At 37.7% G+C, this 12447-nt stretch overlaps 1 protein-coding gene across 1 annotated transcript; it reads left to right on the top strand.

The window, feature by feature from the left end:
* Window positions 1-8358: 8358 nt before the first annotated feature.
* LOC149044957 (uncharacterized) lies at window positions 8359-12143 on the top strand. The gene is made up of 3 exons (XM_089207351.1): window positions 8359-10446; window positions 10812-11219; window positions 11457-12143. Exons 1-3 carry the CDS (start codon window positions 10318-10320, stop codon window positions 11811-11813), a joined length of 894 nt encoding a protein of 297 aa, XP_089063477.1. The 5' UTR covers window positions 8359-10317; the 3' UTR covers window positions 11814-12143.
* The last annotated feature ends 304 nt before the right edge of the window (window positions 12144-12447 follow it).

Here is a 12447-nt window from a genome sequence, read left to right on the forward strand (position 1 = left end):
TAATCTTTCCTCATTCCCAGTCCTTAAACACTTTTTATAAAATAGGGCAGAAGAGAATTCAGTTGGAAGCTGATTGTATACTTCAAGAATGACAACTTGGAACAGGTAAGCTTTTGACAGAATCAAAACTTTTCCATAACAATTTTACTCCCTTTTGATCAGGGTTTTCATGCCTGCAAGTAGAAAATTTCTGCTAACAAAGAGCTTCACCTAAAAATGGCAGCTCTAAACACATGTTGGAAACATTGTGCCCTTACCAAAAACAATATGCACTAAAAACGCTTACCAGATAAGGGTAAATTTTACCTGAATGGACCAATCAGAGCACTTTGTTCCCATAGGTTTCACACCGGGTAAAGTTTACCTGACTGGAGTAAACTTTACCACTAGCAATTTGCGAAACAGAGCACTTATGTGGGCTGTAACAGCGCAGGATAATTACATTCTTTCCATCGAATTTCGCGATTTAAAGGTGAAATAAGGTGCAGAACCGATCAGCTTTCGAATAGGATGGCACGCTTTTGGATTCGTTGAGATTCAAAAAGTGACATGGCTTTGTCAGAAAAGTCATGTTTGCTTTAGTGTTGTATCAAACATTGTTGACATGAAAAGTGATTAATGTGAAATTCCTCTCTATAATTTCACTGTATCATTCAGTAAACAAGTAGTAAGAATAACTTAACTTATCAGACACAAGATACAACTCTTAATTCTCTGTGCTTTATAAAAAATGTGATTTATACAGAGCTTCATCACAAATGTTTTATGTAGCAGCTTGGAAGAAAAAAAAAGTCTTGAGTATAACGAGTCAAGTTTCTGGACTGCAAACAAACATTACTCAGCTGATCTTTCAGACCAGTTTTGTTTTAGAAGAGCCAAAAAATTACAAAGGAAACCTTGCTGAAATGTAGGTAAACTTTAAAACAAAGCCGTAGTCCTAGTGACTATCTACTCTTTTCGCCATTATTTTCATTATCCAAGAACTGTATGCATAATGAAGTATGGAGCTGTGCGGAAATCTAACTCAGTCACTTTGTGACTACGTGAGGAAAAATCAACAGCGCCCTTTCAAAACTGCAAGCGATCCTCATGCGGCAAACAAAGTCTTATTATTTAAAGTGGTCGTTAATAGTTCATATGGAAAATTATACAACAAAAATGACCCACCTTCATATAAAATCTGCTCGTACTATTGATAAAGCATTGATTAATAAAAATATATATATATAAATAAAAGAAGACAGTACTTTTACCAGATCAACGTACACGATTGAAAATTAAGCTCTCTTACAAAAAGTTTCCTTTCCAACGCGAACCTTCATCATAAATCGCTCAATTCCAGCTCCAGAGATGAAAAACAGCGGCAAGAATCTATGGGCATCGAGGCGCCGTTAAATCGTTCTTATTTTTTTCTTCAAACATGGAATTCTCAAAGGTAAAGAAGCCTGCTGTAGTTTCCAACGGCCCTCATGCTGAAAGTCAACATATTTGAATTTCAAAATAAGTTGAACTTTTTACCGCTGGTGATTTTACTACGAGCGCATACCTCTCTCAAACCGAAAAGAACGCTAAGTTCATGTGTTTTGTGGGTGTGTTTGTATGTATGCCCTGGTTCACGACTGAACCTTAACGCGATCACGAATAAAAGGATGCAGAATCAAGAGGAATCCCTTCGTTATAGCCCTTACTTCAGCACTAATAGAAGCTTTCAGAAAGAACATTTCAGATGTTGATATATACACTTTGATGGAATAGGTATTTTAACCAACTACATTTTTTTTGGCAGCACAAAAAAATGAGGAGTTTATGATAAAGTTAAGGAAACAAATAACTCCAAAACGAAGGGGAAAACACCGGGAAAAGTCTGAAAAAGTCAAGATGTCCAGTAAAAATATTTCGAGCGATTTCTGAAGAAGATGTGTTGAGACTAAAGCTTCCAGAACATTTAGACTACAATCTGGACATTCTGTTTATAAGCATATTGGTGTATCTTATATGACAGTTTGGAGCTTCAGGGAAAAAAGCGGAACAGAACCATTTTCATTTAATAAAAGGTGTGAACCTGTTGCAAATAAAACAAATGCAAAGTGATAGTTATGGAAATATCAAATTAGACAACAGGCCCGGGTTTTTCAAAGCCGGGTTAAGATAATTCGGGGTTTGTGTGAAATTTGATTTCAAGTCTGAAGCCTTTAAAAGAAAATTCACTTTAAATCTTTTTTTCTTGTAATTTGTTCATCGGCTGTTCTAAAAAGAACAGGGAAAATTTCCCTAAATGGCTTTCTATCAGAAAAATAGAGAAACCTGGAGTAAACATATCAAACTCATGGGGTACAAATAGTCTTAAAATGAATGTAGTGACCACGCCCACTTCAACACCCCACTCAAATCGAGTGTAATTCTCGAATGTTTTACCATTGTGCGGATTCTCCACGGAAAAAGCACTCAATGTACCTCTGAAATATTAAACTATAATATTGTGGCTTTCTATTTCGCTAATTTTCTAACTTGAAGGTAAAGTTTTTCCCTTGTCATTTTTACCTTTTCTCCGAGCGGTTGCGTGAAATTAACAAGGCGTTTTTGATCAAAACACGACCGAGCGAAGGGTCTCGGGCGGTATCTCTTTTACGCAGGCGAGGAACAAATTTCCTTTGTTTTGATATGTAAAGTGTCGAACAAAAAGCAGATTTACCCTCGTCAAATGGCGTTTCAAAACAGCTGTATCTTCCTCCTTTTGATTTTTTCCTGTTTTGTAAGAAAGCGCTTCGGGAATTAGCCTACCATCGTTTACTTACAAGATAAACAAGTAAGATTTGTGAAGTTCGTTGAAGTACGAAGTCTAAATAAATGCCTTTTTTAAGCTTGTTTGCTGGATTTTTCGTAAACATCCCTGATTAGTTTTCCGTTTCAGCTTACTAATCTATACTATTTCAAAGCAATGTAAAGACGAAGACGGAGAACCATGAGTCGGTCCTTTCAACAATCGTAAACAAAGTGTTTGAGCAATCAGGTATACGAGGTGTAATAATCAATAGCCGCACATTAGAAGTCTTCAGAAAGAAAGTGTTCTGTCTTCAGAAGGCTGTCAAGAAAGCTAGTGATCGTGGCGGAAGGTAATTAAATGCACTTCTTAGCAAGTTGGAAACGTGCTTTCGGTATCGATTTAATATCATATCGATCTCAGTATCATACAATTTTGTATCTTTCCTCCGTGGATTCGCCTTTCTAACGAGGGTTTATGATGAGTATTCATTGCAAAATCGCTTTGTTTTTTTCTTTCTTTGGCTTGTCCGCCATTTTGAAAATTCGTAACGGAGAGCATGCGCATTACGTGGGGTTAGTGGTTGCGTACACCTGGAACCGAGAAAAACAAATGTTCGTCGCACTGGGGAAAGAGTTTGATATGTTTAACCCTGGGTTTGCGCTAATCGGCTAATCAAACAACTGGGCCCAGATTAACAAGAACCACAAAAAAATACCCTTAATTTAAACTACAGAAAACAAGTCGGAAATTTTGCACCATTAAACTCATTAACATATTTTGGAGATGAAGGCATGGATGAGCATCGTTCAAAAACACCGTGTTTAATAGTTTTTATCGTATAAACTACGGTGTTATATAGGGATTTCTAGCCCTGAAGAAAGTCGTAACAGCACGCGTGAAAAAAATACGATATTTTTTCACGTGTGTTTGATGACGCCAATCAGCTGCTGACACGTTACTCGCCTTTCGCGCCACTCGGTCGGGTTGATGAATGAACGGTAAAGCCGTCACCAATCTCAATCCAAGGTCGCATGTCGCAACTTTCTCGAATTATGGCGACTAAAACATTAAAAAATCCGTATCGCTCACAGACAGTGACGTCCAAACTTTCCTAGAAGAGGAAGAAAACCAATATACAAAAAAAAAATAAAAAGCTGCGAATTCAGTGGCTTTAGTAATGACATTTCTCGCTATTTCATTCGCGCAATTTTTCATTCTCCCAATTTCATCAATCAAGTTGATTTTCTGGTCGGTAAAGGGCTATTGTGTTTATATGATAAACAAAATAATACGTGGTTACTTGAAGATACGGGGTTCTCTTCTCGTTTTCAACTCCAAGAGAAATTTCATATCTACTCGCGCCCATATATAATTCTCTATTTATGGTATTTAATTAGAAACGATTCAGGACGCATGAGTACCGTAATCGACCAAAGGAATAATGAATCTTGGGACGTCGACGGTAGGGAGAAACTAACTCAAGGAAACTCACGTTTCTAGTCCTCTCCAAACTTTCCGCATGTATCCCGGCCATAGCATATCTGGATATTCACACGCTAAGCATGAAGAACAAGATACGTCCTGCACTGCAACTGAAGGAGACGCGAGTTCGTGAGCGACCTTCTTTAGATGCAAAGTCACAAACACGGCCATGCTGGTTGTCTTCTAATGACCTTCATGGATGATCCTGTATGATCAGAACTTCTGAGAAGGCAACTAAGATTTGGTCTGGGAAATTCATCAATAAGGAAACAAAGGAAAGGAAATAAAGCAGTTTTTGATAACACCGTACCATAATACAACTATATATATTCCGAAATCACTGGTAATTTTTGGAATCTGATTGGCCCTCAGCAGTGCGATTCACTATTCGTACTAATTTTTGGCTCTAAAAGACATCATTTTTCAGCCAACGGCAAATAATCTAAAAAAAAAGCGATCAAATAAGTTTTCAAGCCTTTTCTTGGAAAAAAATCCAAAAATACGAGGTCAGTGGGTTGTGGTATGACGTTACTTTCTCAAATATTAAAAATCGAATTCGATGTAGAGGAAAAGCAAAACACACATGTACACAGTTATCATAAGTAATCTTTTTACTATAAGAATATTTAAGCGATACTCGCTTCTAGAGTTTAAAGAATAGCAACAGATCTATGGATCAGCCAAAAACAGCGTGGATCAGTGGAAGTCCGTCGTTCTGTTAACCCTCGCCAGAGAGAGTCAAAACAAAATACTCAATCCTCAATCGTCCCGACGTAACGATTTTATATCGCTCAATAATAATATTAAGGACACAATAGAAGGATACATGTGTTGATGAATACAAATCTGTGATATTCATGTGCGTTACTTGTAACCGCCCCAAACCTTTACTTTTTGAAACATAGATTTTGACATTGAAGCGGAGAGTCATTATGCTCATTTTAGAACTGAGGGTTAACCATGAAATACATTTAATTCCCAGCAACTGTGTCAGCCAAATTTCTTAATATGAATCTGTTAAATTCATCGTTTTTGAAAAAATGTTCTATATAATTCAAGCCGTGAAATTCCTCTCAGTGCCAGAAAATATTCAGAAAGCAATCGCTCCAAATAGTGATATTAATAACGGGTCGGGTCAATTTAACAAATGATATTAAGAATTCCCTCCATTAAACATAACACTGTTTCAAGATAACTTAGTTTTAATCATCAACTAAGTTGATAATGTAATTTGAAAGCCGACGTTCCGAGCGTTAGTGCTCAGTCGTCGCATTATCGCTGTATTTCAGTTCACTCAGAAACTCAGTAAAACGCGTCTGCAATTTGCACCCCCTCAGAGTCGGGATCTAAAAAACGGTGTTTAGAACGTTTAATGAAAAAACTAACATTCCAATTCGACCTGGAAACAGTAGACAAGAAGTGCCATCTATTGGAATGTCCTGCGCTGAATTTCCATTTTTGCTGCTGTTGCTTTTTGTGTTTGTTTGTTTTAGAATCGAAGCAGAATACCTGATCACCGTCCAAAGGCCAAACGAAGATCAAGTCACTGACCTTATCAAATCTCTTCCTCCTTAATATGTCACGTTTGATTAGAGAAGGGATGCTACATGGCCTGGATTTTTCGGGTAATTTCTCAGAATAATGACTATTGGACAATACGTGCTTCATTAATGAACACGATAACGATATCAGAGTTAGGTTATTTACCCGTGTGAAATTTCGAGTAGTTTCAGACTTCCTTTCCATTTAATTAGCCCCATCGCTTCCTTTTTAAAATTCTTATTTTAGGATGGTGACCGAGAGTTAACATTTGAGGAAATTCATTAGGATACAAAAAGGCATGTACATATAGGATGCTTGACAACGAACAAAGTCAGTGTGTATTTGCGCAAAGTAAACATTCGATTATGGCCGTCATTCACCTGTACTCATTGACTGGCCAAAAAGAAGCAACCACGAGGCACTGTAATAGTTCCCGAACAAATGACAACTCGTCCCTTCTAAAAAGCTCAGGCTCATTAAAAAAAAAAAAAAAAAAACGTTGACAATTTTCAATGAGGATGCGTTATCTACACGTGAACTTATGTACAGGATGTTAGGCAATGCACTTTTCTAATTCTCTGAAATGTGCTTCATGTCTGCAGGAACACCATACCGAACATCTGAATGGCTTGGTCGCTTTTATATTGCCGACTTTTCTAATTACAACATAACTAAACATATCCCGCATCTTCTCAATCAAAAACATTACTGTTTTAGTTTAACAAGATTTGCAGCGAGACGCGTCTGAAATTTGTACCATCATTAAAACATATGAATGGAGTTTAAAGATGAAAATCTATCACACTGCCTCAGGAAGGATCTCAAACTGGGTTTTTAGAGCGTTTATGAATTGTTGCAGAATACGTGAGTACCGTCCAAAGGTCAAACGAAGATCACGTCTGTCACAGACTTGATCAAATTTCTATTCCTCCTCTATATATTTGCAGGGGGTACGTGCTTCATTAAAAAACATGATAAGGATATCAGACTTAAGTTGTTTATCCGTGTGTGATCTCGAGTAGCTTGAGACTCTTCTTTATCATTTAGCTCCATCACTTCCTGTAGTTTACATTAAGAGGAAATTCTCTAGGATATAAATAGGCCCCTACATAAGGAGATACATATTTCCGTCATAGAACACTAACTATTCGCGCAAAGTAACCATCAGAACATGTCTTGCTACTACAACTCTAACTCTAGCTAACTCTCACTAACTACTATCACCAAAAAGATATGCAAATATATCCTCACTTGGTTGTGTTTTCTAAACCTTGCAAGTTGACACCATACCTATGCGAGATAGCGGCACATAAGACTGTGTGAAAAATAATCTGAAGCATTAAAGGCTTACATTCTAGAGATAAATTCTGTTATCCGAAAATAGTAACATATGTGACCCTTACGCTGATCAAAAACCTTTAAGTCTTGTAGATAAATGGAACACCTAAAATAGTGGTAATTATAGAAACATCTTTTTCGAGAACATACCATAAAGAGACACCAAAATATCGTTCTCAATTTTACCTTCACAACACGGGACTGCAATTTGTATCATTCATACACAAAAACAGATTTTGGAGATGAAAATATATCTCACCGCCTCAATATAAGTATGAATACCGTAATCAACCATATAATAAATAAAAATGATATCAGGCGTTTCAGAACCTGTAGAAACGCTCTCCAGAATATCAAAGGACTCGCCCGCTTTTATGCCGCAGTTTGTTAATTACAAAGCTGTGATCTGTGATATTTAAAAGCGTGAATGGTACATTATCATAGACCAACTGAAGACTGTATGTGTGGAAAAATCTGCATGATGATTGTAGAAAACCTCTTTTGTTTTTCTAAATTTCAAGTAACAATTCTTCTCCCCTCTTCCCCCTTCGTATTCTTTTAGTATTCACGCGCGGCGCGCGTGATTTCACAAATTAGCCAATCACGTCAAAGAAAACCTTGACATTGGAAATCTGACGTGAACATTTTTCGCGTACTTTTAGTTTGTTTTCGCGAAGTTTTAGTTAGTTGTTTTTGAGCTTTCGTTCCCGTAAATTTGTTACTACTTTGTTTGGGATTTGGAGTTTTTTTATTCGCCAAATGTTGTTGTTCATTTAAGAAATTCAATACATATTTTCTATGGAGTTTGGACTCTATCGCTAGTCTCTTTTTTCGTAACTGAATTTTTTACAAAGATAGAGATCGTGGAAAGATCAAGGTACCGAAATATCTAGGAAATGCAGTGAAAAATAAATTAAGTGTTAGAGCCAATTTGTCGAGGCCGTCACTGAAAGAAATATCAATTAACAATTCTGTGCATTCTAGCAGGCAGGAAAAGGACAAGGGCATCATCAAATTATTTCCCATAACATTCTTTTAAAACATGTTTTTATTCCACCAAGACTGTCTTCTCGGCATATTTTATAGGATTGCTCATTTAACAAGCTGCAATCTGTTAAAGCTATTTGAATTTAAAAATGTTCATTTCAGCGAGATAGCGGCATTAGTAAAAACATCACTTTCGAGAACATACCGAAAGAGACACAAAAATGTCGTTCTTAATTTTAACAACACAATACGAGCCTACAACTTGTATCATTAATACACTAAAACAGATTTTGGGGGTGAAAATCTATCTCACCGCCTCAATATAAGCATGAATACCATAATCGACTATAGAACAAATAAACATGCTATCAGGCGCTCCAGAGTCCACAGAAACGCTCCCCTGACATGTAAGGGTTTGCACGCTATTATCCTGCCGCAGTTTGTTAAGTACAACACTGTTATCTGTGATATTTAATAGCGGGTCAAACTAACCAGTGCTATCATAGGTGCCGGTACGGGCCATTTTTTGCCAGAGGGGGAGGAGAGACAAACTAACATAGGCCAACATACGAAATGAATATATTCTTTCCTATCAATCTATCATATGAGCCAATAACACACGTTAAAAGAAATATGTAGCTGTCTCTGTCATTTCGACGGCTGAAGTTATCAATGATACGATCCGTTTTTTACTACAGGGTTGGCATATGCCTTTTCAAGGTTACGTTAATAAGTGCGATGTTACTGACACGTTGTTGCTCCATAGTGCTACAGAGGTAAGTTTTCAATCAGCGCAACGGACTTGATGATCGTTCTGTGGAACACGATGTAACAGGTATCACTGCAAGAATATGTACCAGCTTAGAACACTCTGGAAACGTATCAAATAAATCATTCTCGAGCATTACCCTTGGCATCTCTGAAACAGTCATCATTTGTGGCCTAATCCGCGCACAAGACGAAATCTCGCGTACACTTTCTTCTCAGCTTCCAGAATTTCGCCGCCGATTTTGTAAGATTTGGCGTCACCGAAGAAGCTGTCTTTATCAGGTGTTTCACTGTGACAGATATTCCCAACGCACAGATTATTTCTACTAAACCTGAGCTCAAGCTCGGACAGCACGATGTCGATGGATGCAGAGTAAGTGTTCATACGTTGGTGCGATCCCGATGTCAGCTGCGTTTGTCTTTGCACGTGATCACCAACAAGGTCTTGAGGGCTACGCGATGGCGTTTCTCAGAGTGCCCTGGCTTCTCGTAATTCAAACTGAGAACCAGTTAACCACCTCCTAATTTTCAGACCCATTGCTAACAGTATTTGCCATACGCTGTTGAAACTTTCTTCACTACGACACTGGCGTACGATCTGTATGGTCATGTCGGCGATTCTACAACTACAGATGAGATCGACTGTCTTCCCTGAAGATATCGGCACAGACTATAAGTGTTGTTCAGATTTACTCTCAACACTCACAGTCCGAAGATGAATTTAACTGACTTTACTACGCCTACTTAAGCTTAAAATAAAAAAAAAATATTGCTTTGAAAGAAAAAAAGACGAAACGAAACATGGAAACTTTTGTAAAAATTTGTTTTGCCAAAATTTCTGTTGCTGCCCAAAAAATCTGAGTTGCCCAAAATTTGGGAAGGGAAGGAGAGGGGAGGAAGGTGGCTGCCCCCAGCTCCCCCCCGGCCCGTACACTCATGGGTGCTATCACCTGTTTCTTCGATCAAACACATTATAGTTTCAGTTAAATTTGATATCATTGAGACGGGTCTGTAATTTGTACCATCATTAAATGTCGACAGATTTTGAACACACCACCTAATGATAAGTTAACATTTTTAAAAATGTCTGTACTATTTTAGAATGGATCCAATAACATGAATACCGAGATCGAGCTAAAGACAAATGAACATTATATCACAGACTATATCGAACTTTCCTTCTCAATATTTCTCTTTTGATCAGGATATCACAGTCAAGTTGTTTATCCGGTTGTTTACCCGGTGTGTGGGTTCGAGTAGTTTCAGACATCCTTATCATTTAGCTCCAGGCTTCTTTATTAAGATTGTTATTTTAACATGAGAACTGACAGTTTGCATTTAATGAAATTCAGCAGGATATATATCAATAGGCATGTACATAAGGAGATATTTTTTACAGGAAGCACAAAGTATTTGCGCGAAGCAACCATCGAAGTATGGCGAAGCTTCTGATGCTCGCTGCTTCGTTATTTTTCTCATCCAAAACAGGAGTAAGTTCCGTGGGAACAACCACCAGTCCTCAACAACAGAATCCTCAAGCTGGCGCTGACAAAGACCCATGTGAGGTACTCTTAAGCATGCTTTATCCACGATTATTTACTACAAAATCGCATGTACTTCATGACGTGTTCATTTGTCATGCTTCAGTTTACCACTACTGTCTGCCAAGCTAAGTGCAAAACAAATCCCTCATCAATCATTAGTTTTGAAAGACAAAGTAGAACATTGCTGCAAAGAGTTTTCTTTAAGGGATATCTCTACAACGTTATGAGATATTTCAATTTTGCGAGCTGTTTCTTCTAAAACGAAGCTAAATTCTCAACGTGATTAGTTTCTGAAGGAACCACTGTGCTACTTGGGCAGACAAGTAAATATCAATGAACATCAAGTACGTTTATCCAGTTTCTATATGTTCTTTTTTCTTTCTCAGAGATCCGTTTTTGCTCGCGGATTTTCTGGAATTCCGGGATCGAATGGCATACCAGGAATGCCGGGAGTTCCTGGCGCCCCAGGGCCGCAAGGACAGCAAGGAAAAGATGGAGCTAAGGGGGAGTCTGGTGTCAAGGGACCGAGAGGTATGACGGGAACAAGAGGAAAAAAAGGAAATCAAGGGTCACTTGGTAAAAATGGTGCACCTGGAACGATGGGAATAAAAGGAGATAAAGGTCGTGAAGGGTCACGTGGCAGTGGTGGACCGCCAGGAATCAAGGGTGTGAAAGGAGAGCAGGGATCTAAAGGAGAGAAAGGAGAAATCGTGAATAGTGCAGTGTTACAGACCAACTGGAAACAGTGTGTGTGGAAAAATCTGAATGATGATAGAGATAGTGGAAAGATTAAGGTACAGAAATATACAGAAAATGCAGTAAATAAATTAAGCGTTAGAGCCAATTTGTCATGGCCATCTCTGAAAGAGTCTTTAGAGCGATGCAGCCAAACTAAAAATATCAATTAAACATTCTGTGCATTTCGCTTGAAGACAAGAAAAGTACGAGGTCATCATCAAATTATTTCCTATAACACTCTTATAAAACATTTCTTTTGCACTAAGACTGTCTTCTTGGCATTTTTTTTTTAGGATTGCTTATTCAACAAGCTGCAATATGATACAGCTATTAAGGTCTCATTCCAGGGAAATACGAGAGTCTATGGCAGTTTAACCAAATGCAACCGGTGGTTCTTCAAGTTTAATGGAAATGAATGCAGTGGACCAATGACGATTGAGACTGTTGTGTACAACAGCTGGCCATCTGGGAGTCCTGAGCTGCGTCATCACAGATCATTTGAGGGATACTGTGAAAACATTCCACAGGGCAGGGTTACTGTGGAGTTATGGGTAGGAAAGTGTCCCAGTAATACACAGGGTAATGCTTACACTGGATGGAACTCAGTATCCCGGATAATGATAGAAGAAGTCTCTAGAGCCCAGTCATAATCAGTCCTGTTGTCACCACCAAAGGACTGGAGTAGAATATTCTCTTTTTCATTCATCCATTTTTTAGATGTCATAATATTCTTATATTTTCCATAACACTCAAAATTGAAGTTACCGTTTGTCACAAGTACTTTTTTGCCCTGAAAGTGTTATGACGATTCCTTTGTTCCAATTTAAACCCTCTGCTTCTTTCCAATTACATGTACTTTTCTAGGTAGTTTTCATTTTATGCTATGTACCGGTAGATACCTTCGTCTCCTCCTTAAAGTTTTTTACTGAATTGTTTTAAGTTTGTCTCTTTATTACAATAAAACTGTTTGACATGTGTTAGTCAACAAAATGATAGTTTCTTTAATCATTAGTGATACAACTGTGTGTGCCTCTTTGCATTTTTGGTTACATTACAAACCAGATATGATCTCTCACTTTTTTCCATTATTTCTATCATCTTTTTCTCAGTATCTTGAAAAATAGTCTTGAAACACTTTAAAGACATTAAATGAAGACAAGAGATTTGTTGCATGATCACAAATTGAGAAAAATATTTAACATAGAATCTCACCACTCACTTAATATTTTTCAATTAGATTGTAGACACCAGTCTCTTTTCATGGAAATATATTTTCTCCATAAG

This window comes from Pocillopora damicornis, chromosome 5, assembly GCF_964200805.1.
Source record: "Pocillopora damicornis chromosome 5, jaPocDami1.2, whole genome shotgun sequence".
Taxonomy (NCBI): Eukaryota; Metazoa; Cnidaria; class Anthozoa; order Scleractinia; family Pocilloporidae; genus Pocillopora; species Pocillopora damicornis.

Coding starts and splice junctions, on each gene's coding strand:
- LOC149044957 (XM_089207351.1), top strand. CDS start 10,318: ATGGCGAAGCTTCTGATGCTCGCTGCTTCGTTATTTTTCTCATCCAAA. Junction 10,447..10,811: donor CTGACAAAGACCCATGTGAG/GTACTCTTAAGC, acceptor TTTCTTTCTCAG/AGATCCGTTTTTGCTCGCGG. Junction 11,220..11,456: donor GAGATAGTGGAAAGATTAAG/GTACAGAAATAT, acceptor TTTTTTTTTTAG/GATTGCTTATTCAACAAGCT.